A 27130-nucleotide genomic window follows, 5' to 3' on the forward strand; every position below is an offset into this window, starting at 1 on the left:
ATAGTTAAATTAAATGCAATACAATAACAAAACTGAATTAATTATAGGCTTAACATAACATATGTGAATATTTGCAATGTATATTTAAAATAACGTTGTCAATTGTTTTTCTTATAATTATAAGTTATGTTCTAGGTTTTACAAAAAGTACCAGTTGCATTACGTGAAAGTATATATACATATGGTAAGGAATTTCATACGTTCATCTTCTGGATGTGTTTCATTTCTTAAGAAAAAAAAATACACGGTACAAAGTCATCCTTGGTAACGCACAACAGCTTAGGTTTTTATGGTCACCACATTAATAAATACAACATATATATATATTTCCATAGGAACTCAAGTCAGTGTCCTAAACCATATTAAGTATTAGGTATAAGAAAAAAGACAAGCAAGTCTTTTTAATTTTTACTATTGTTAAACAGAATATTTTCACATTGGAGCTTAATTTTATAAGAAAACATATGTTGGTAAAAGAAAGTATAACTCTGTATCAAATAACTTTCTCAATCAAGATATACGACATGTTCAAAAAAATGAAGTAATCAACATATTGTTATCCTGTAAAATAAAAAAAAAACTTCAGGGAAATTCAAAACGTAAAAGAACCGAGGGTTGTCAGGATTGATCAAATGAAAGACCGACCGGAAGGAGGTCTTTCTTTGAACAATCCTGACACCCCGAGGTGTGTTCTACGACAAGAAAAACCTTAAAATATGCATTATCTGACTTATATGCCGTCAAAAAATATTAATTTTATAAAGATTTGTAAAATTTAGTATCCTTTTTTACCGACAACACTAAAGTGGGATATTCCTTTCTATTGCGTTCAGGTTTTAATACGCCCTGCGGCTCATTTAAAATGTGAAATAAAACTCACTAAATAATTTAGATATAAACCTTTTAAAAAATGTTATCCATACACAATAAAAATATTACTGTAACTGCATGAAGTAAGACACAAATGTATTGTTACCATCCGATAACGGTGTATGGGAAATACAAGACACATTGTAAGTTATTTATTGTACCACTTACCTTATGGAAAAGGGGGAGGGGTATGTTTTTTTTTCTTCTATTTGCTATGTTATTTCTTTCGCTGAAAAGTTGTTATTTATTAAACCATTTTACTTAAATCGAACGAAAAAATCAGAAAAATTATCTTTCGAATAGCAATACATTTTATTAAAAGATAGTCAGGACAGGATAAAATTATATACCCTCTGCACCCGACCCTTTCGTGAGTTATATTAATGTTATTCAATAGAATATCAGATTATTTAATTAGTTGATCATTTGATAGAGTAAAAAGTATACATAAATTTTAAAAAGATAAGAATTGACACGAGGACGAATATAAATACATGAAGGTCACAGTATGATTTCCTATTTAGTGTGTATCGTTCTGAACATGCATGAAATATTTGCCACTGACGTTAAGCAAGCAACCAAAAATCAATCAACCTATTCAGTTTGACTCAATAAGATTTCCAAAATCTTACACACGAATATGTTAAATCTGGATTTATTTTATGAAAGTCTACATTAAAATTCATCTGACCTATATGATAATGTTTCTTTATTATAGCGATAAATCAACAAAACTTAATTCACATAATTTGTTTCTAAAATTAAATTGCGGGTCTACAATGACGGTTTCTTTTACATCTATCATTGGTTGAACTTTAAAAAATAGATTTCCAAATCGGCAACAAAAAAACTATTAGACGAATGAAATTAAATCATAGATTGCATATTTATCAAAGAAAATAATGACCTTACACAGGTCATTATTTTATGCCTTGGAGCATATACCATTGAAACATGGTATCGTCCGGGTTGATTCTGAAAAAGAATGACCTGACGTTCTGAAAGAAAATAACTCCATATAGGTATATAAGCATCAACTAACCATTCCAATACTCAAACACACCAAAAGCATGAATAGCAATTGTCAAAGACCTAACTTCCTAAAGACAATTTCTTACGTACAAAATGGTTGATTAAACCTGGTTTCATAGCTTCATAGCTAGCTTAACCTCTTACTTGTAATTCAGTTTCATAAAATGCAATTGCCAACGAAAGGTGAACGAAACAAACAGACATCATAACTAAAAATATCAAAAATGTGGAACATGATCTGCTTAACTTTCCAGAGCACATGAGACAACATCGAATTTTTGATGGGGTTGTGTTGCAAGGTCTTTTATTGTCTATGCTTTATTTGTTTACGGATGTATGCCTATCTGTCTTCTTTTTAATTCATGGCCTCGTCAGTTTATTTTTGATAAATGAGTTTGAAAGTACCCCTGGTATATTTCACGTCCCTCTTCTATAACATTAAGAACACTACGTCGGTACCCTTAATCTATATTTCAAGCCAATCATGTATTATGTGTGAGGTTAATACAGAATTTTTATCAACAAGATTGTGGTTCCTTTCGATGAACCTTTTGAGAAAAAAAACCGTTATATCACATACCCTATGTTCGTTTTTTTTTGGCAGACACAGATTACGTTTTACCAACTCTCAGTAGCAGCTGAATGCGCTCAAATACCGAATAAGTTGCATATTTATATCCCGTATGCCAGTGAAGTTTGAATACTGCTTTAATAGCAGTGGTGGAAATTGATAATGTAAAAATTAAAATCGTCTCGTTCGTCATAATTTCTGGCACTGTTATGACTGCTTATATTTAATACGATGCATACATGTACATATTAAACTGAGGAGGCCGTGTTTGTTTTCGTTCTTTTTAGTTCTGATAGATTATTGAGTAAGTAGTAATATTATTAAATAGATAATTCAGCTGTTTTATATTTTTATGTTATTTCAATAGCTTGGGTACACAGTTCTGCTGATTGCATATTCATACATGTTGCTGTTCGACTACAAATCTGATGGGATCTCATACACGGACTATTTCATTATTATATGGATGGCAAGTTTTTTTGTGGATGAAACAAATCAGGTTGGTCATGTTGGCACTTTATATGTAGTCGTCGATCTTAAAATATCATGTTTTATGATTGTTTTTCTTGAATTAAATATGAAAGTCAGTATTTTATGTATATATATAAAACGTCTGAATAGTAGTCAACGACTTTCCCCACGAGGGCGCTGGATCGTTACGAGTAACGGTACATGGTCACAATGAATAAATTATATAAACGCCTAAAAAAGTGTACACAACAACTCAAAATACAAAAAAAGGTAACTATAAATGTAATTATTTATAAATATTTCGGATAACATATATCCTTTGTCAGTCAGACTCTGATGTTAAATGAATCATATTTAAGTCTTCTTAGATTAAACTTTTACTGAATCTTGAAATTTATACAATAAAAAAGTCAAACCGAACATCAGTGAAGACGCTTGTACCATTCTAAAAAATTGTTATACATGACATAGGTTATATGGCTTATTACAACAGAGAGCTCTCATATATGCTTTAAATACAAATAATAATGTGCGATTTGAACTAGCACAATTCTCAAAATAATATATATAAAAACTTATACATAATAAAGTATGACTAGACATGAGTCTAATTATTGACTTTGACTTCCTTCACAACACGCTTTCAGATGTGCATGATGTTTTCCTCTCATAAATAACTATGACAAATTTGAAACAAAATGGCTATTTTTTAAGAATTCTTTATTTGTTTTAGTTTCATGTTGAAATTAAATTTCTCGAAAAATTTTGCGAAGTAATTTTGCAAGTATGTTGACAAATCAATAGAACATATATAATTTGCACATATTTTTCTGTTTCTTTACACATATCAAACAAATCCACCAAAAAATATCTAGCCAACGAACATATCAGAGACAACATAACTGCACTACAGAATAAAAAAAACAGTCCGAAATGTCCTAGGACTGAACTGGACTGTAATAAATTTTATTCGATATTCTGAATTGGTCTTAATTATTCTTAATATGGGGGGGGGGGGCGAAGTTCCAAATAATGGTAGAAAAATAAAAAAGACAAAAAGAAAGACAAAATAGGGAAAATTTCCAGAATTTTTCATTCTACTACATGTACTAATGAACTCAAAATCGTTAACTTTTTTTCAGATCTACATCCTGTTCCGGTTTTCACCACATTTGCGCAGAAATTCACTTTTTGTTCCGGTTTTGTTTGCATGAGACTTTAAAATATATGTTTATCAGTCTAGTAAAATATAAGATTGGAACTCAATACAAATTCATTTTTGATAATTGATTGATATGAAAAAAACCGTTACCTGATGAAACCGTTTCTTTTGTTTACATTGAATATGACATCATGACTTAAAAACGTCACAGCTTAATCCCTAACAACAGACCAAAAAAATCGGGAACGTTACGGTATTTCCGTTTCTTTTATTAACATTTTTGAATTAAAAAGAATAATTCATACAGACTTCTTCCCAATCACAGGTTATGCCCAACTAATACTATAACTGGACCCCTATCCTAATCATTATATCTGCCATTAAAGTATGAACTATTACCCAACCAGTCTTGAAACAGTCTGTACCCAATCTCGCGTTGTATTTGCTCAGTTCTAGATTGTTTCTCATAGTCGGAACCATACTTGACAAAATGTCTGAACAGTGCTCGAACAGTCTAAACCCCTTTCTAACCAAAGACTCATTTTTGGGGGTTATATTTAAACAGTTTGTATGACTATATGGTAACTGATTTGACAAAAGCTATAATTACGAAACGATATATTTATAGATATTTACATCCTTATATAATTATGATATTCATCATATTAAGATAGTTGAATTCCACAGATAATTGATTTTCCACAAGTAACCAGGGAAAGTGAGCAAGTAAAAGGTTTGCTCTTCAAGTTATAGTACACAAAAGTATGTAAAAAGGACCACAAGAGGTACCAAAATGTTGATGTTCTTCAGCATGCTCCCCTAAGTAATGGATTATTTAACTTTGTGCTCGAGTTATCCCTTTCAATACTATTTATGGAAGTCATCATTTGATTTGTATCTAAGGTAACATATAGCTTGAATTCATTCGAATTAGCATTATGTTTAACTCCTTCTGATCGTACAAGTTTAAGATGATTCATTCAATTATTGATATTTTAATTTATTTAACATAATTATCCACAACCAGATGCACAAACTTTTTTAAATTTTTTAGATCATTGTTGCTGTTATCAGAGACAAATGGACAAACTATTCTATTGATTGGTGGAACCTTTTAGATTGGCTGATGATCGCATTATATACAACTGGAATGCTGTTGAAAACCGGCGAAGGAACAGGTTTTCAAATTACTTCAAAATTGTTATTAGTTGTAACTTTTACGGCACTGTGCACACGATTGTTACATTTTACCTGCATGACAGAGTTTCTAGGACGAAAGTTAGTCATTAATCGAAAAATGGTATGTCCCTTTTTTTCACCGTTTGACGTATTACAATGAAACAATCATAGAAAAGAGTGCTGATATTGATTTGTTTTATTTAAGATTAATGTGTCTTTTCATTACAATTGTGATTACATATTGCTCAGGCATTGTTTATAGCGGTGAACAAAATCATGATGCTGTGATAGATTATTAACATACCAAAGAACATTTGCATTTTACAAGAAGTATTCCTGTAAGGTAGCGATAACGTTTCTGATACCTCAATGGCAATACATATGAGCATTTAAGTCTCAATGTTAAGATAAAAAAAACTAAAACGACAAACTGTATTGAAGGATAAAAAAACAGTACAGGAAAGGATTACGATAACTGAAGAAAAACAGGGGTAGTTTAATTCCAGTTTCAAGAATATCTGATCACAATTAAAGACTACAACTATATATTAGTTTATCCTAATACATTTTGTTATTTGGTTGTTTTTTTTTTCTTGTTTCTAAAAACGCTATTCTATCGTTGATGAATAAAATTTAATGGATTGGTAAAAACAAATTTAAGTTTACTTATATTCCTACCTATATGATATTTAAAACAAATCCATATATATATGAGTACTGCTTTTCATTGTATTGTTTAAATTTATAGATAAAAGATACATCTGCCTTCATGATTATTATCTTAATCATAATGGTGTGGTACAGTGTATCTTTTTATGCGCTTTTATATGAAAACTCCGACTTCACTTGGAAACAGATGGAAAAAATTCTTCGAAATGGTTATTGGATGTTATTTGGTGACCTTTACTTAGATGGTGAGCATTACTATAAAATTAACTTGACTAACTTGGACGTATATGTGTTTCAATAAATCAATTATGAATTTAGATTTGAGGCCTTGTTATACAACCTAGGGAGGAAAAGTAACTATTGCTTTTTGTTTCAAGTGTTCATTAATGCGTTGATTTGATACATAATGGTGATCTTACAATCGCATCAAATTTACAAACTCTACACACTTATAATGAAATGTTTCATGGCGGAACTTTGAAAAATCATATACAAATTGGGAATTCAACATAATCACCAGTACTTTTTACGAAAGCGGAAAATATATGATTCGTATTCGTATTGCATTCAACAAACTGTTTAATTGAGAAAAAAAAAAGACACTTAGAAACCTCTGCAATTTTATAAGATGTATTAATAGTAAGCTCACTCCTTCTTAACAACCATAATTCATTTACAATACTTATACTTATAGAAAATATTTCTTTATACAATTTGAACTTTTACATTTGACTATAAAAGTCTATATATATATTCTTTTTTATGTTATCTCATCCGAAATTTTGAATTGTATGAATTTTTAATGCATTTTTATTTTTATGTATATTATTTTTTAACTTCTCTGTAACCTTTGTACTTGCATGGTTTTATGAGCATAAACTATCTATCTATCTATCTTCTATCCTATGAAATTAACACATCAATTGATGCCTTAACTGAACATACTTCTATATAATGAACGAGCTATAGGTGGATAGTCACGATTTTCGACTTATTATTGTTAACATATCTTTCTACTATGTTTCTATAATTTAGGTCGGGCTTCTGAAATATTTTGTTGAGGTATATTCTACAACTGCAGTCGAAACAATTAGATTCTTAAAAAATCTGATTCTAAAAGTTCTCAATTTTGTAATAATTTATAAAACCTAACAATGGTGTTTCTTATATTCGAAAACTTCAATTCAAAGCTCAACAACACCGTCAACTATGAGCAGTGTAGATATAAACCTCTTGGTTAATGTCGCAGAATCTTTTTTTGTGTTGGACCACACTGATTCCGACAGTAAATACATACGGTCATGTTGTAGAATTTGCAGTAGGTGGCATCCGGTTATATATCTCGACCTTTTCATTTGTATTATTTCATTTCATTTACATATGCATGTGTACAATTTATATATATATATTTCAGCAACTGAAATAGATTGCACGTCAAACAGAACAATATATGAGATGGGTATTTTACAGCGTTGTCCTTCTGACCTTGGTGTATACGTGACCCCTTACTTAAAGGCATTCTACGGGTTGCTAGCAGTAGTGTTATTGCTTAACTTGCTGATAGCTATGTACAGGTGAAATATATCTTATAGCCTGTTCAACTTAAACGAAAATGCACTGCAATCAATAAACAATCGTATGTTAGTTATGTACTTAAAATATGACTGGAACTTTGCTAAAACATATACGACGATGACATCTGATAGAATCGATCCACTATCAAAATAACAAAATAATCAAAACCAAGTCAGGAATATGACAGTTGGTATCAATTCGTTCGATATGTTATGTTTTGAATGTTTAGCGGAGATCATTTTTTTTAAATTGCTTCTTAGAAGGTTTGATATAAATTTAAATTTGCAATTTCTCAAATTGAAAAAAGCCATAGCACATTTTTGTTCATTGGTCAAACAAGTTGCAAGTTATTTTGTAAACATTTTTATTCTTGGCTTTGCCTTTTAGGTAATATCAAATTGTGTTATTATCACTGAACATCTTTACAAAAAACAAGTGTAAATAATAACAGAAACACTTGCAGACAATAATTCCTTTGTTGGGTGATTAATCTCATAGTTTTGAAGGCGAAATAATACTTTAATTGTCATTAAAATTTATAAAATGTCCAAGAGCAGTTAAATCAAACTATCACCGGACTTAACAAAAACATTACGGACGGATTGATTTTATGAATTGTTTGCAGAATGGATTATAGACACTGGCGTTGTTTATGATCTCAATAACGTGTTATATTGTTCTGTCGTTGCATATTATTATTTTTACACTTAGTTAAGTTCGTTCTGGTAGTGTGGTATTGCACGTGGCTCGGTACTTGAACATCCCATTATAATGTTAATGTGCTGTGTTAAATTTTGGTATTCTTCTTTTGCATTTTTTACTGGCTTGTGTGCTTTGTCTATAAGCCTTTTTGTTTTCTCTTTGTTGACATATTTGTTTGATTTTATAGTGTTTGGGATCATAAAAAATGTACCCCTGTTTTGGACATTTTAACTTATTATTTCTGTTTGTTTTGTTCATATATCATTGTCAATATACATGATAAAATTTAATGTCGATGCCACTGTCACTTCTAAGGTTTAGCTAGCTATAACACTAGGTTTGTAAATATTTTTTTTACATAAGACTATGCCTGTACCAAGTCAGGAATATTGCAGTTGTTATCCATTTATTTAATGTGTTGGAGCTTTTGCAATTGATATATATGCTAAAGCTCGTTTAGAATTTTCCTCCGAGTTGTTTTTTGTTTATTTGATATTATACTTTTGATATCCGTATATTTCGAAAATAATACTTACTTTAATAACTTGGCATTCTCCCTTATCCATAGCAACCATTCTATATTAACATTAATTTCGTACTAATCTATTAGTTTGTTTTATGGTTTATATCCATTACCTGTTTGCAGTTATTTGCTTTCATAAATATAGGCGGTTTTGTTTCAAAACAAAACAACCCGGATGAAACCAATATCATTGTTATACAATAAGATTATAATTTACCAAGATTAAAAAAAATGAAAAGTAATATTGGATTTATCTAACGGAACCTGTGTGTTTCTGACAATAAGTGTTTAACTAACAACTTACAATCTTCAATAGTCTTAAAAGATTAAGAAAAAAGAAATCATTCTTTTCTACAACAGACTAAGAATGCAAAATATGGCGTTGAGTTTGCTTTTAGTATTTCAATATTTTTATGGATTATTTGTTTAGATTACATTGATAGACAATTAAAATTTTATTTTTGTAATCAAATTTATTTGTGTATTGATTAATCTACTCTCAAAGTGATGTGCATGAGACGTGTCGCTTACTTAAGGCACTTATATTTAAAAATAAAATATAACGTTTTGTACATGTATTTGAATAATGTGAAGGTAAGAATACAATGAATTGAATACACTTATATAACATTTTTTATTTTTTCAGTGACACATACACTAAAGTACAGCAAAATGCGAATTTAAGTTGGTTACAGATGCAAATTGATTTATTTGAGGAATACAGCATCAAAACGGTATTTCCAATTCATCTTCAGTTATTTGCATTAGTTGGAACAATTCCTGCAATTCTATGGTTTTGTTTTTACTATCTGAGGATAAAATTCAAATTTGGCACGGAAAAAGAAAACAGGATAAAACAAAGAGCAATGCTTGTTAGAGGTATGATGACACATGTGTTTATTTCTAAAGCAAACCATAGTTATCCTTTACTTTTCAGTCTCACAAATTTGAGGCTGATTAGTTGCCCTTGTTAAGTTTCTTCACTAATCCTGATCACTTAGATTTTAAATGTCTAGGTGTTTGATGTGATCAGTAAAAGTAAAGACGTACTTTATATTCTTTGATGGTTGTATTCCAACCTCTAAAAACATGACGAGTATTTTTTTAATAAATGAACATTTTAATACATCAAATATTAACATGGTTAAATCTTGATTGAACTTGAATTTATACGGACATAGATATGTATTTATATAATCAGCCTAACAATGTTAGATCTGTAAAGGAGTAAGTTCGGTAAGGGCCATATTTGGCCCCAATTATAAAGTTCATAGTTACAAGACAAAACATGTGTTAAGTTGCCTTAAAGACATGTTAGAAAGTTAAACAGAACTGTTTTTGTCAAAGTTTAATTCTAACATGTTGATTTTTACATCTAAAAAAGGTCAAAATAAGGGATTTTGGTGAAATTTGACAAAATCAGGTAAATTTCAACCAAATGAAGGACCAGGAAACATAGAGCGCAGGCGTCGACAAGCTTAAGATCCAAATAAGACATGTAAAATGTCTTTCCAAACATTATTTTAAAAGATCTTTGTTGTCGATGCATGCGCTCTATGTTTCCTGTCCAATCATCTATGGAAATTTACCCATTTTCATTGATTTTTTCGTGAAAAAACAATATGAGTACAACTTGTGACGTCATAATGAAACGCAGAAACGTAAAATTTTCAACAAAATGGTTTATATCCTAGCTAGTCATTGTATTAGCTGTAAGTTATCGTGATATTGGTTGATAAATCTGAATTTGAAATTTACTCTAAAAATGGGGCCATTTTAGGACCTTATCGAACATACTCCTTTGCGAAAGCAATTTTTTGGTCTTTCTTCGCTGGGAACCTAACTCATGCATATATATTTTTTGTGAATGTTTCTTGCATCAATTTGTAGGATCCTTTACTACAGATAATTGAGCTGATCTGTAACAATAACATCTCCATGTCTTATATATATTGTACTGTAGTACGACTCTAGATTAAAACTGACGAGGATAGGTAACACACGACCACCGAAAGCTTTTTTTTTAAGCCCAGGTGGTCATGTGGTCTAACGGGACGGCTACAGTGCAGGCGGTTTGGTGTCACGATATCTCAGTAGCATGGATTCGAATCCCGCAATGGGAAGAACAAAAATTTGTGAACGCAAATTAACAGATCTAACATTGTTTGGTTGATGTTTAGACGAATTGTATATACATAAAGTAAAAAAAGCATGTATCACCATCATTGCTGGTGATCCGATGAATAAATCTGTTATAGAGTTGTCACTGACTCGGACGTACTTATAAATATAATTATTTTCTGTGACTGTATCTTGCAATAATTCGTAGGATCCTTTACTATGGATAATTGAGCTGATCTGTAACAATAACATATCCACGCCTGATATGTCATGTACTGTAGTACGACGCTAGATTAAAACTGATGAGGAAAGGTAACACACGGCCATCATTGCTGGTGATCCGTGGATAAATCTGTTGTAGAGTTGTCACTGACTAGGACGTATTTATCAATATAATTATTTTCTGTGACTGTATCTTGCATTAATTCTAGGATCCTTTACTATAAATTTTTTGAGCTGATCTGTAAAAATAACATCTTCATGCCTTATATATCATGTACTGTTATACGACGCTAGATTAAAACTGACGAGAAAAGGTAACACACTGCCACCGACGGGTATTTTGAGGACCAGGTGGTCGTGTGGTCTAGCGGGACGGCTACAGTGCAGGCGATTTGATGTCACGATATCTCAGTAGCATGGGTTCGAATCCCGGCTAGGGAAGAACAAAAAATTTGCAAAAGCAAATTAACAGATCTAACATGGTTTGGTTGATGTTTAGACGAGTTGTATATACATAACGTACACCGGCATGTATCTCCATTAAAGTTTGAATCCCGACGAGAGATAAAATTAAGAATGGAAATTGGGAACATGTCAAAGAGACAACAACCCGACCATAGAAAAAAAACCAGCAGAAGGTCACCAACAGGTCTTCAATGTAGCGAGAAATTCCCGCACCCGGAGGCGTCCTTAAACTGGCCCCTAAACAAATATATACTAGAATATGTTCTTTCACAAATGAGCAGATTGTTGTATATGCTGATATTAAGGGTATAGTTATGAAAATAAAATGTGAATCACGTTCACTGGTGGTCCAAAGGATGTATCTGTCTAAAAGTTGTGACTTATATAAAAGAACGTATCAAAATTATAATTTCTGTATCATCCTATCATATTGCCTATACATATTTAGCAAATTTCAAATGAAATCCAGATACATGCCTTATATATCATTACAACTCTATATTTTATTGACGCGTAAAGGTAACACCTGGCCACCAAAATCTGAATTATAAGTACAGTCTTTGTGGTTCCAGTAATTTCTATGATTTTTCAAATCACAAAACTTAAATCATGGATGTTGTAGATTTGAGACTGAATACTTCAGATTAGATAATCCACATTAAAAAAATAGAGTAATCATATTTTCCCAGCATGATTTTGAATTAATATGATGCAATATTTTATAAGAATTGATTTTGAATATACATCACTAGTGATGTCTTTAATTCTTTTAGTGTTTCTTTATGATACAAGTTATGACGTGAAACACAAATCAACATTACTTGCAGAAGAGAAAGGTGTACTTGAGGCAAAAGGGTAATAAACAGTATATATTATATTTACATTGATATAAAAAATTGAGAGGCAACAATCAGACCAAAGAGCAGACAACAGACGAAGTTCATCAATGTATTTACAATGTAGCGAAAACAAAAATGAATAATAGTTCAGTGATAATGGACATCATACTAAACTCCAAACGCAGTTTTCTATTTTTAAGATATCTATCTCAAACTTTTTGATATAAATTGATTTAGTATATGTATTTATAATTTGACTATACAGTTGTAGTTTACGTCATACTCGTATTATTGTCTTGTCATCGAGTTGACAGTTTTTGTCAAATAGTTCCTTAATATACATGATATTGCTTTTGATCCCACTTTATATTATACATTTTCAACTCGTTTATTTTTTTTACTTTTTTATTAACCATTTATAATTTCATTGCTCTTTTGTTTTCTAAAATTAGTTGATGATTTTGTTTATTCTCAACCTATGAATATCCAACATTTTATAATATCTTGTTTAAATTCTAGTAACGAAATTGTGTTTTTAAGTGGTTAAAGGTTATTTATTTATAAATCCATCTTGAATGTAAGAAAGTTTCTCCATATTTATCATTTTTTTTTTAGATAATTCACTCAATTAGTCTGGATTTTTGTTGGGTTAAAGTAACTGTTGATATCATAACATTAAACCCTCTTTTACTGTTATCCGATGTTTGAGTTGATAGTTTGTCTTTGTCTTGTTTTCCATATTAAACAAAATTCTAAATTGCAATTTCACGTAGTGTTTATGAACTGTTATACTTGCTAAATACTGAATTACGTTATCATAAGTGATTAAATCATTTAAATTATACCTATTATAGTAACTCTTTTTTCCATGAATACATATGGTTTTAGTATTCAAAAAGAAGATGTGGTATGATTGCGAATGAGACAACTCTCCACAAGAGTCAAAATGACACAGAATTTGATAACTATAGGTCCCCGTGCGGCCTGCAACAATTCAACAATGAACAAAGCTCATACCGCATTGTCAGCTATAAAAGGCCCAGAAATAGCAACGTAAAACAATTCAAACGAGAAATCCAGTGGCCTAATTTATGTACAAACAATAAACAAAAAAAAATAGCTTAAAACTTGTTTTTTTCAATTTGGATTTGCTCATTCTGTTAATTGTTACCGCAATACCAGCCTTCAACGAGTTCTATTCATGCTATTCGGATAACTATTGTAAAATCAAAAATGAAAATGGGGAATGCGTCAAAGACAAAAACCTGACATAAATGGCAGAAAACAGCCGAAAGCCATTAGTGTGTCTTTAACACCTCGCAAAATCCCTCACCCGGACGAGTGATTCGTCTTGCCCCAACTATGTGATAATAAATGTCATTCTAAACTCCGAAATATATATAAATTAACTAAAATTAAAATCTTACAAGACTTATAATGGCCAGGTCCTATTTACTGCAGACAGATTAATTATAAGCTTCTTTTTACTACTTTTTAAAAACAAAAAAATCATTCTTGATTTCGTATAATACCAAAAATATCTACAAAAAGTATGTCCTTTTTTGTGGACGTAGGTTGGAAAACAAATAAAATTGGATTTTAACAAAACACTTAGAAATATTAAATTACAACTACGAATAATTAAACAAATTTCAGTCTTGCTTAAATTTGCAAATAAATTAATCAATATTTAATATATCTAAGAAATTTACCACAGTCTTTACGTCCAATGACTGAGAACAATGCTTGGAAATATTTAATTACAATTACGAATGATAAAACTCATTTTTGTCTTGTTTAAAACTGCAAATAAATTAATCAATATTTGATATATCTAAGATATTCACCACCGTCTGTACGTCCAATGACTAAAAAAGAATTGAGTACACTATCATAATTTTTATAATAATCGAGGGGTTCAGAAAATGGTATCATCGAAATGCATACTGATCTGCTAAAAATTGGTTCCAATTAAAAATGCAAGAAGTTAAGAATTAATAAAGCCATCTTAAAAAGAATAAATGCTTATTGACAATTCTTTTTCGTAGATAAATATCGTTTTCTATTGATTTCAGCAAAATTGACCTATCCGATAGTGATGCAGTAACGGTAAGTTATGTATTTACTATAAGCATGATGAGAGTTAATCAAGATTGAGTTTAAAAAAAAAACCAAAAAAAACCCAAAAAACTCGATGCAATATACGAAACTTTAATTCTGTTTTTTTTTTTATAATAATCTAAATGTTATAGTCGTTCAATCTTTTATTTGTTGAAAAATATTCAAAATAGAGGCATAAATCGGAATTGACTTTTGAATACTTTCACTTATACGTATGTATGTTAACGGGTAGTAAGGCAAATGTCACTAGCAAACAGGACCTTGAAAATTTCCTTATAATTTGTTGATTTTCGGCTAAGAAAAATATAAAATTTTCTTTATATGATTATGTATTTCAGTATTTGTTTGAATGATATGTTCGCTGTTTGACTTATGGTCTTACTCATAATATGTGAAATATCTTCAATACATCTGAATCGGGAAAATTAATTTAGCACGTTTAGCATATGAAAGCTGAATTACTAAAGAGTCATTTACCACCACAGCTAGGATGCCGTCCTTCGGGGTTGGTTCGCTCAGTGACAAATGTTTTCAATTGATAATCGATTACGGAAAATGATTTTTTTTTGTTATCGAATGAAGAAAAAAAAAACAAAAAATTATTTTTCAACGTTTTGAAAATGTGCACGGTCTTCCTTAAAACATGATTGCTAAAGTTATTGATTTTTGATTGATTGATCGATTGATCGACTGATTATTGGAGACCCCCATCCCCTTTGATCACACGGACCCGGAACCTGCATGATCGATTTATTAGATGGTTGTATTGTTGTTGGTTAGTTGACCTATTGATTGACTTATTCATTGATTAACATTGCGTGTCACCGGATCTCTACATGCCCATAAGATTTAACGCCCCTACTCTTACATTACGTTGCCATGGATTTATACATCCCGCAGATCAAAACGATCGCTCTGGACGCTTAAAGAACAAACGAAACGGTTACTTGGGATAAGATGAACTTGCTAACGTAGTTTGATACTTTTAGTGATTTAAACTGCGATGTATCGGTACACGATACATTTTTTTTTAGTTTTCGTCGTGAGCTTGAAGACGAGTTTATGTACCTAGTCATAAATATGACAGGTTTTTTTCATTCGTATGATGTGTTTCAGCTTTTGCAAATGTTTTGATTTTGTCATTTGATAAGAGACTTTTCGTTTTTAATTTTTCTTTGAGTTTGGTATTTTTATGATTTTACTTTTTTAATACTATCACATTACTATGATTACGTAGGTCAACCTAATTGTGTTATTATGCTGCATTTAGATATTGGTAGTAGTTTAGAAACTTCTACTGTTACTTTTTAATCTAACCTAAAATTTATTATGCATTTTCTAGTTAACACATCTGTGATCGTACCAAATAAACTCATCATAGATACCAGGACTACATTTTGTATATACGCCAGACGCGCGTTTCGTCTACAAAGACTCATCAGTGACGCTCGAATCCAATGTACTGTATTGATAGTTTTCAGTGTATTACTGATATGATAACTCATATTAAGCTACAAACATCAGTCTAACATTATAGCGAACTATTCATCATTTCAGACATTAACCAAACTGACAAGTATAGAAGATGAACTGAAAAATGTAAAAACGATGGTATGTGAATCAATAAATTGTGTATTCATTGAGATAAAAACAAAATGACAGACTTGTTTTTTTACAAATATTGTTTCTCACGTAAATAACAGTAAATATAGTGAACTTGCAACTTATGATTTGAGAAATAAAAAAAAAATTAAATCTTTCATTTAAATACTACACTACCTAGTTACAGTTTACAATAATATTATTAATTCGTATATTTTAACAAATTTGATTCGTCTAGAGATTGTCATAATATCCTTGTGTTGACCTCGTACAAAGGCTTTTTTGTATTGTAGTAATTTTATGTATTGGCAAGCACCTTTTTTTGATATGGGCATTTAATACTATAACTGTCTATTTGTCTAAATTTTTAAAATACTATAAATATCCACGTCGAATTCTGTAGCACTCATAACTGAACTGAACATTAAGTATAATGTTTGAATTGGCACATTAATGGGTAAAGAATAGATTTTTCACACCTCATTGTCAATTTAATGGAATTGTTTGCAACTGTTTGAGCTTTGGAAGCTATAAATCTAGGTTAAACCCGCGTTTTCTGCCTTTGAAATGCATATACCAAGTCGGGAATATAACAGTTTCTATTAATTTGTTTGAGGTATTTGTACTTTAGATTTTGCTACTTAATCAAAGACTTACTGTTGTGAGCTCGGTATGTTTTGGATATTTTACTCTTATTTTATCCCGAAAAAACATTGGTGATCGTCGCGAAGTTCTATTTATAAAATGGTGCTATTATATGTGATCAAAGAAATTTTTTTTTTTTTGTAAGGTGAATTTAAGTATAATTCTTCATGAACCGATTCGTGCTTATTGTTTGTAGTTCTGGAGCATGTAGCATTTAAGCCTCGGTCACACCTTACCGGATAGCTCGAACGGACGCCACACATAACTTTTTTTCAATCCGTTCATGTCCGTTAGACGTCCGTTCTTATCCGTTAGACGTCCGTCCATATCCGTTGCATGTCTGTTAAGTGTACTTTTTATCCGTCGACTTCCGTTCTGTCCGTTGGAAAATTTTGAGCATGTTCAAGACTTTGAACGGACGTGAAACGGATAAAATGTCCGTTGAACATCCGTTAGGCGTCCGTTTTGTACGGTACTCGTCCGTTTTGTTTCTGTTTTGTATCCGTTACGTGTCCGTTATACATCCGTTGGAAGTCTGGAAGATGAATTCAGCAACGGACTTCTACCGGACTTTTAACGGATAAACCGGATGTTGAACGGATGAGAAACGGACTTCTATTGGACGTATAACAGATAAAACAGATCTGAAACGGATAAATGCAAATTGAAAAATTCGCGTCAGGAATGCCAATTATTGGTATGTCAGATTTCTTAAGGTTCATGAATTCTTATTATTCATAATCGATCTTAGAGTATAGGCACGTCTTCACAATCAAGCAGTTCTTATTCAGGCCAGACACTGCCCTTTGACGGAATTTTGAAGAACAAACCAAAACAAGTTACACAGAAACATTTTGAATATTTATGCGATTTACATGTATTATTAATATCGCCTTATTAGGGCCTTTTATAGCTGACTATGCGGTATTGGCTTTTCTCATTGTTGAAGGCCGTACGGTGATCTATAGTTGTTAATGTTTGTTTCATTTTGGTCTTTTATGGATAGTTGTCTCGTTGGCAATCTTTCACATCTTCTTTTTTATATTTGATTTTTCCGTACATCTTGTTCATCCGTTTTATCCGGTACGCTCCCGTTAGGTGTCCGTTTTTTTGCGGTACTCATCCGTTGGATGTACGTTCGACATCCGTTCTGTCCGGTACGTGTCCGTTTCTCGTACGTTGCAAATCCGTTGTGTGTCCGTTATACACCCTTTACCCGTCCGTTTTATTCGGTCAGTACATCAACGGACTCCCAACGGATAACAATTTTGTCAACGGACAACTTTTATTTTCATCCTTTAGGCGTCCGTTCGTTCTATCCGGTAAGGTGTGACCGAGGCTTTAGTATCAACTATGCATAAACATATTTGGAAAATCTTTAGTTTATCTTATTTTTGTTCATTCTTAGTTGATCAAAACACAAAAAGATATGGAAGATAAATTAGACAAAATGCTGAAAAAGGTTGGTACTGCATTTATTTAATTTATACACATTCGAAATCAATCAATATAAATACATTGTACACAATAAATTAACATATATTGTACGCACAAAAATAATATATTGTTGAAAAATTTAAACATATATTGTGTGCACAATATAATATATTATGCACAACAAATAATAGTATTTGCGCACCAAAAATGTGTACTGTGCGCTAAAATTAAGCTAAACAGTTTTAAATTGACCTTGACCTGTTCCCCATTTTATGGACCAGTTAACAAGGTTAAGTTTGTGTTGTTCAATTGACATCTGAGAAACTACTTTTTTCAGATACAATATAAATCAAATGATGGTAGAAATGTTTTTTTATGGTAAAAAATAATAAAAGGCGCGTATGTAGTATTAGGTTTGGTTCATGGATAAATTTAGCTATTGGTAAACTAAATTTGTTGTTTTGCAATGAACGTATGTCCAAAATGGCTGTCTGAAAGGGTTTGTTGAACCTTGGAATGATGTACATTTAACTTCATATGTTTATTTCATATAGCATAACCGGTAACGTTAGTTTTCTCATTTGAATTGTTTGACATTGCCATTTAGGCCCTTTCATAGCTGACTATGCGGTATTGGCTTTGCTCATTGTTGAAATCCATACGGTGACCTATAGCTGTTAATTTTTGTGTCATTTTGGTCTATTGTGGACGGTTGTCTCATTGGCTATTATATTACATTTGTGTAATACCACCATTGATGTTCCCCTATTCGTTTCGTTTAATTTGCAATTTTAAAAAATGTGCAGAACTTTATCTTTATTTCAAATAAAGAAATAATTAGCATCAGTTTTATTCCGTCTAGTACCCTAGACTAAATTTCACATAATGTCCATTGCATATAAGAAAATAATCATCACTGGAAGCTAACCAATGAAATATTCACCCTTGTTAAAACTCTGACATTTTATTATAGCCTGTTTCAAGTTAGGAGTCCGTTTCCAAGGCTTACATCAAGTCCTATCTGTGTTCGCTGATTGTTATTTAATGTCGTCTGTTTTAAGCCTTTCCAATAAAAATCGATACATACAGAGTAGTAGGGGATTCAAACGCATCTGTTGGTAAACAAAATTTCTGTCAAACTAAACGTAGATTCTTTAGTATTCGCTTGAGATATCTGTAAGATACAATGCAGGGATATGTGTTTTGCTGAACGTGCGTGTATTTCCCACATGCAATTCAACCACATTTCAAAATAAACCCTGATATATTTTTCCTTCGTCACCTTGAAAAGGAAACATTAAAGTGCCGTGCAATGAGTAAGCTTAATGCATTTGAGCGCACAAAATAGTATATGTGCACGCAATATATTTAAGTTTTGCGCAAAGTATATTATTTTGTGCGCACTTTATACTATAGTGTGCACACAAAACATCTTAGTTAATAATATTTTTCGTTGCATAACCCTAGCAGTGCTTTGTACGTTTTTTGTTATTTTCTTTTATCTTTAAAATTAAGTAAGTCACCGATAGAAGGCAAATAAAAAGAAATGCTGAGAAAGGTCGGGAGTGCGATTGAATATGCAATCGAAAACACAGTGCCTTTTACGAAATGATGCATGAAGATGGTTTTTAAGTTTGATAATTTTTCATATTTGCTTTGATGAGTTTATCCCAAAAAATTACGATATAGGACGGTAGCTGTTTATTTTCTTGTAAAGCAATGTTTCAAAACACAACAAAAAATTATGTCACTATTTGGAATTGATGGATTTGATAATAAAACTTTGACGACGTTAGTAGCAACATATACATATGCCGTTATTCTAATATTTAATGTTTCCACTATATTCCGAATGTGTTGTGTTTTTTGTTTGTTTGTGGGGATGGGGAGGAGTAATCAGAATTTTAAAATTCTAAGTCCTCTGCTTTAGCACATATAAGTGCTCTATTTTATTCGTTCTATCTCGTAATGTATGTTATTTTGTATATATGTTCAGTGAAATTATTAAGTGATTAGAAATCAGTTATAACAATTATAACCGGAATCATCCTTAACATACACAATTTCGAATAGACTGTCTTTATGCAAATTGAAACCCAAGCTCAGCCAAATCAGTTGAAAACACTTTGGTAATATATATATTTTATACTAAACGTATTTTAAGACTTTTTGCATAATAAGAGGCAAACATTTTTTTGTAATTTCCAGTTAAAAATAGACAAAGACAACGAACAAACATCCTTCTGATTTGATTTCATCGGGTAAGTAATTTTTACAATAATTTTTTTTCTTAGTTGGTTTAAGGAATGGATGTGCAATCGGTTATAAAAGAAGACATAACTACCAAATGTTAACCATATGTTATCATTAGATTTGAATATTTACCAAAATATTACAGAAAATTTTGATTTCAGAATTATTTTTAAATTTCAACAATGTTATTTAAAACAAAGAACAATCAATGTAATTTATATTTATAGAAACTATAATTTAAAATAAAAAAGTACACTTTAAAAACTAAATGACGTATATGACATAAATCATTAAAAGCGTTAAGACAAACCAAATGTTATTTGAATTTACTAATACTAGTTCTACCATTTTTCCCTTGGTGTTCGCGCCTTATAGTATTATGAGATCAGTAATATGTGGTCAAATACTGAATGGTTTAAAACATATTTCCATATGACATATTGATTGCTTTAAAAGAAAAAAACATTTTTAATTTGAACATTTACATGAACTGATGATTAGGTGTAAAACTCATGGATCTTGTTTTTTTCTGAAATAAATTAAAAAGTAAATTCACAAAAATACTAAACTCCGAGAAAAATTCAAAACGAAAGTCCCTAATCATATGGCAAAATGAAAAGCTAAAACACATAAAACAAATGCAACTGTCATATTCCTGACTTGGTACAGGCATTTTCTTATGTATAAATGGTAGACTGAATATGGTTTTATAGTAACTGCTTTTCTTCATATACATTTGGAAACTAAGTCATCCTGTTGAATATTCATTACGTCATCTTAGGCATTCAGATGGCTCTTTTACATGCCAGCAATATTGACATTATTGAACATATTATTCTGTGGGTCAGTTACTTTTACGAAGTTTACCTTGGAATGATTTTTTTTAATTATGTTGATGTAATTTTTTTGTCATATTGCTTTCAACTGTGTGTATGCATTCATATTTTGGCGGAAATTATATTATATATATATTTTTAGATGCACAAGACACTGAGAAGAAACTAGTGTGACGAGTTGTGAAATGACGCATCTCTGTTCTTTTCTATCTTATAATTTGTTTATGATATTCATGTGGCTATTATATGGCATCGGATATGTACAACTAAACTTTTTAGAATCATACAAACTTTAAAGTCATAATGATATGACCGAGCGATATATTCATTTGCATTAATAGTGGAAGTGATATTCCTGGTATCATAACTTGTCAAAGATTACAGGTAAACTGTAAATAAACAAAAGGATCAATATCGTGTAAATTTTCAGTATATCAGTTGAATCAAAGTTTAAAACACACAATTCCATAGTGTTTGAAGCGCATATGTCCTTTTGTTTTACAGCTAACAAATGAGTAAACGTCCTGCTCCTGTCTGGTCGCGCATTGTCTTTCAAAATCAAGATAATGCGTTCTTCTATCTTTCACGATTAATTTTAATGAAAAATCTACAAATTAAATGTTTTCAAAACCAAATGAACAGATTCAATGATAAGAAACTTTTTTAATTGTACTATCTGACATACCAATTATAAATACATCAAATTACGGGAATGCCATAAAAAAATACTAATTTGTTTTCCAGAGTTGTTCCACGTTTTGAAAATAAAGCAGATTTTTCACAGATGTTGAAGTAAAATTACGATGCATGACACACACGGTATGGTCTCAATGCTTTTTTTTTTTTTTACCACCGTTATGTATTCTTTCACGAACATTTTATCAATAAACCGAATACCAGTCATTGATATATAAATATAACTACTAGATATTTTTTGGAATGATTCAATTCTGTAATTATATAACCATTGGATCTTTTTAATTCTTGAAATCAACGATATTCTTTATGTCATGTTTAATTTTGATGAAACTTTTTTTTAACTTGAATCTAAAAAAATAAAAGAGATAGGAAAAACATTGTATTACTTATTTCGTTTTTGAAATATAATTGCTCCAACATTGTCCAATGGTCAAAACATGTGATGTATATAGACATTTTTATTTATGTTTAGATCATTTCTATGCATAATTACAATTCATTTTTAATGTAATCACAATTTTGTATTTAATTTTATAGATTCATTTAACCAAGAATGCATATATGAACATAATCGTTAAACTGATTTAACATAGACAGTATGTGTAAAATGATATTCAAAAAGCGGTTACAATCTTAAAACTAATCCAAAAGGTTCCAAATTTACTGTGTGTTGTTTTCATATCTAAAGCATTGATTTGAGACGAAAATAAAAATAAAAATTTTGCAATTTTTTAGATTTCAAAAAAACTTTTTCCCCAAAAAATTTAAAAAAAATAAATATTTCAAACCATTAATTACAACATGAACATAACTTGATTAGCATATTGAATATTTTTAAATAAATTTTCATTTTATTTAGTACTTAGAAAATTTTGTGTCGATTTTTTATTCAACTTTCCGCAAAAACTAATTTGCACCCTATGATCGTTTACACGGAATTTAGATACTTTCCGACAAGTTTTGATTATCATTTAAGTGTTGCATGCTCTATTTTGTAAATTTATTGGGGTGAACAAGCGTTGACCGAAGTACATTTTGTATGAAGCGCAGAAGCGCTTCATACTTAAAATGTGCGCACGGTCAACGCTTTCACAACCCTATAAAGTTACAAAAAAATGCATTCAATACTAATAATTACATTTTTACCTGTAGGATCATGAAAACACGCCGTTTATCAAGTTTTTATTTCATTTACCTATGCATTTTTTTGTGGGACCTCGTGTCATCATGAATGAAAAGTTGCATTGTGTAATGCAATTGATTAAGGAATATCACAATATTGCTAGTTAGAAGAATAACGTATTATAATGAAACATACATCTAATGCAATTATTATCACATGTGCATGCATTGCAAATAAAAGCTTTTTAAAATAGTATATCTCATTTTGTTTGGATAACATAACATATGTGTGAAGCCTTCTGAGGCAATGGAAGGAGCACTAATGGTTTACTTTTACAAATTGTGACTTGGATGGATAGTTGTCTCTTTGGAACTCATACCACATCTCCTGATACACTACAAAAACAGGAATTATTATCAAACAAAATAAGAAGTGCCGATGGGCATCCCTTTGAGTTGATATCACTGCCTTTCAATTAAGAACCTTGCTTCAAGCTTATGTTGTTTTATGATCCTTGACACTTCAGAAATGGCATGGTATTTCGTTTCCTTGCAATAAATCGTTCAACCAAGGCTGTTTACAGGTGTGATATTAAATGCTTTTCAAAATATTGTTTCGTTTGTTGATAAATCGGGCAATGGAAACTTGAACTGCCACTCCAACAGTATATAAGGGTATATTGGAAAAGAACAAAAATAACATACTGTAATGAACATGTGGCATGCTTTCTAATGAGAGAACTCTCCGCCGGAGATTATACATATGTACTGTAACGTTAACGTTTTAACAGTGGAAACATTTCAACATAAGATTCGTTGCAAAAAAAAACTGGAAATTTATTTCATCATTGTTACAAATTAAATCTACATTGGATATCTTATTTTCAAACTTTTATGAGATTTAATGATGAAATGACATAGAATATTACAACTACTATAGTCACCGTACGATCTTCAACATAACCAAAAGAATGATACCGCTTATATACCGCATATATAATTGGCAATAATAGACCCCCAAAGTATGACAAATATTAAACCATTTAAACATGAAAACTAACGGCCTGATTTACAATTAAGTTTTAGGTTAAAAATGTTACCCTTTCCCATTCAAATCAAAACAACTATGAACATTTAAGTATTCGCATAGTCGAACTGTACACATATATTTTTATTTTATTGCTGTTGACATATAAGGTTAAGGTTTTGAGAACAGCCAATTGAGTATTCATCATTATTCATTTATTAGCAGCTCAAAAGAACTGTCACGACGTAATATATTTCAATTATCAAAACAAAAAACACAAATATATTGGTATCCATCTTTTGCACAGTTCGTAGTGTTTTGCCTGAATTAAACAGTCATATGTCTGAATATAAATAAGAGTTAAGAAACGTCTTACTTGGGTAGATATTACAGTCCACAATAGTCCGGTTGATTAAAAAAAATATGTTTTATTGATTTGATTAAGAATCTATTTTGTAGTGTATGCAATTGTTTCATAATACCAGAACATATTTATTAATTCACGAATGAATTATTTTTGTGAGGTTTCTTTCACATACCGTAATATTTACATATTTTAACCGGAATACAATCCGGATTTCATTGTTATGTATTACGAGACCCTTCTGTATAGAAGGTTGATAAATATACTTTCTTACTGTAAACTGTACATGGTAGCAATCTTAACAGTTGCATGAACAATCCAGCTACTGAAATGATTTACAATCATATATTCACTATCAGAATCACATCAAAAAATATACTGAGAAGCAAAAAACCTGGTGACCTTTTGGAAATCTTTTAAATCACATACATAATTTTGGTTATTTTCAACTGCCGAAGTCCAAAAATGTAAGAAAAAAAAGTATTTAATGATATTTTATATAAATTCGGATAGGGACATTCATTTAACCTGTAATCCCTCGGAATATGACAAACAGAAAATTGAAGTGTACTATTAGAATTTTGAAAAACATGTCCGACCTAAATCAAACAAAATATATTCTTGGTACTATATTTTTTAGCAGTGTACAAAAAGCAGTATACACGTTCGAAGAATACAGCAACGACCTTATAACATTGTTAAGATATTATGGCTTTGCAACGCCAGAAGAAGCAGTCCGCAATGACATTGTTTTATGAACTAAAACCCCCAAAATTCTTGAAAATTGCATCACCGAAAGGTCTGAAATAAATAAATATTTAATGATATTTATAATAAATTCGTATAGGGACATTTATGTAACCTGGAATCTCTCGGAATATGACAAACAGAAAGGTCTGAAATAACGTTAGGAAACACCATCAATGTCGCAAGAACGTCTGACTTTTCTACAGCACAACCACAGTCTACGGAAAGCGAAAATAAAACCCTCAGAAATGTTGAACAAACAAGAATTAAAATCAAACAATGTTACATCAGGTAAAGAGTATGACAAGCAAAACACACCACAAACGAACTACCTCAAAATAACAAGGGGCAAATAACCCAATTTATCAAACAAAAGTAAAATGAGGTAAACATTAGCGTAAATAATGACCTACAGTGCAAAACGTGCTATACATATAACCGATTTGCGTCCGTAGGTCTGACATCAAACAAATCAATAAAGACAATGCACACTTTAGACATATGCATTGAATCTGACGATGATGAACTTTTTGTTGCTACAATTGATGATTTAGAATTGAATATCAATGAAATAACCGAAACAATTAACGTCAGCGAACTACTATTTACATTTCCGCTAGACACATGTGCACAAAAATGGAGGGCGAAAGAAACCAGAGGGACAGTCAAACTATTCTATCAAAAACTGAAAACGCCATGGCTAAAAATGAAAAAGACAATAGACAAATAATAATATACAAAACATAACATAACACATTAAAGACTAAGCAGCACGAACTGCACCAACAACTGGGGTTGATATCAGGGGCTCTAGAAAGGAAAGCTGATCCTGCTCCACATATAGCATTCGGCGTGTTGGTCATGTTATTACAAACCCGGTGAAGAGTTATATTCGGTAGGCCATATTCATGAAAAGGTAAAGGGAAATGTAGTTACGACGTAAGAAACATATCTGATATCATCTGTTAAACGTTTATTTCATAACGGCTAACTCGTGATGACGTCCAAAAATTTAGGAAAGTGTGCTTCCAACTTCACCATTTACAACTCTTGATTTAATAACTCCTTTGGGAGCAGCAACACTCTTTCAAGCGATTCGTATTAGAAAAGATAAGCCTGGGAATATCGTTTCAATTTAAAGCGAAATACTAAGGCTTTTCTTCCTCAGGCATAAATTACCTTAGCTGTATTTGGCAAAACTTATAGAAATTTTGGTTCTCAATGCTCTTCAACTTCGTACTTTATTTGTCCTTTTTAACTTGGATTCAAGCGTCACTATTTAGTCTTTTGTAGACGAAACGTGCGTCTGGTGTATATACTAAATTAAACTCTGATAAGTTTATGTATGCAGGAGCCGCTGGAATGTTGCTTCATTTTAATGGAAGTTCACAATTTGAAGCTGAAATCATCTTTTTTTGTCGTAAAATTTTGATTTCAACCAACCCTTATTGTCAATGTCTAAATGCAAGTCAATATATGATGTGGACTTAACTGCATCTATTGTATCTTATATATCTAGTTTGAAAGGATATATGCGTTAAATATAGTCATCACATTTTGAAAATACGTTGCAATTTGCAACGTTCTGTCCTTAGACAAACGGAAAAAACATGTTTTCGCATCCCATCATCACAAAACAAGTGTCACCGCTCCATTCATAACCAGGTCACTTAATTGACACTGTTGGCGTAACCAATATGAGGTGTAGTTATGAATGTCAGGATAATATCGTCAACTTTTACATTGTGGTTAGTACATTACGTCATAGATGCCAAAAGCAACGAAGCGATGAAACTCCACAAACGCACACCTTCATTTGCCCATACAATAAACAACTCGCAAGAAAAACTTTTGTTTTTCCAAAGTGAGGTTTAGC

General features: G+C 31.1%; 1 protein-coding gene across 1 annotated transcript in view; it reads left to right on the forward strand.

The window, feature by feature from the left end:
* Positions 1-22745, forward strand: part of LOC134692272 (uncharacterized) — a 43216-nt gene extending 20471 nt beyond the window's left edge. The window contains exons 11-22 of the mRNA XM_063552723.1: positions 136-184; positions 2841-2972; positions 5161-5406; positions 6034-6199; positions 7369-7528; positions 9401-9633; positions 12336-12417; positions 14477-14510; positions 16080-16133; positions 18178-18231; positions 20415-20467; positions 21438-22745. Of these exons, the coding sequence (XP_063408793.1) occupies positions 136-184; positions 2841-2972; positions 5161-5406; positions 6034-6199; positions 7369-7528; positions 9401-9633; positions 12336-12417; positions 14477-14510; positions 16080-16133; positions 18178-18231; positions 20415-20453 (1249 nt within the window). The 3' untranslated portion in view covers positions 20454-20467; positions 21438-22745. The remainder of the gene's footprint in view (positions 1-135; positions 185-2840; positions 2973-5160; positions 5407-6033; positions 6200-7368; positions 7529-9400; positions 9634-12335; positions 12418-14476; positions 14511-16079; positions 16134-18177; positions 18232-20414; positions 20468-21437) is intronic.
* The last annotated feature ends 4385 nt before the right edge of the window (positions 22746-27130 follow it).

Source organism: Mytilus trossulus, chromosome 12, assembly GCF_036588685.1.
Source record: "Mytilus trossulus isolate FHL-02 chromosome 12, PNRI_Mtr1.1.1.hap1, whole genome shotgun sequence".
Taxonomy (NCBI): Eukaryota; Metazoa; Mollusca; class Bivalvia; order Mytilida; family Mytilidae; genus Mytilus; species Mytilus trossulus.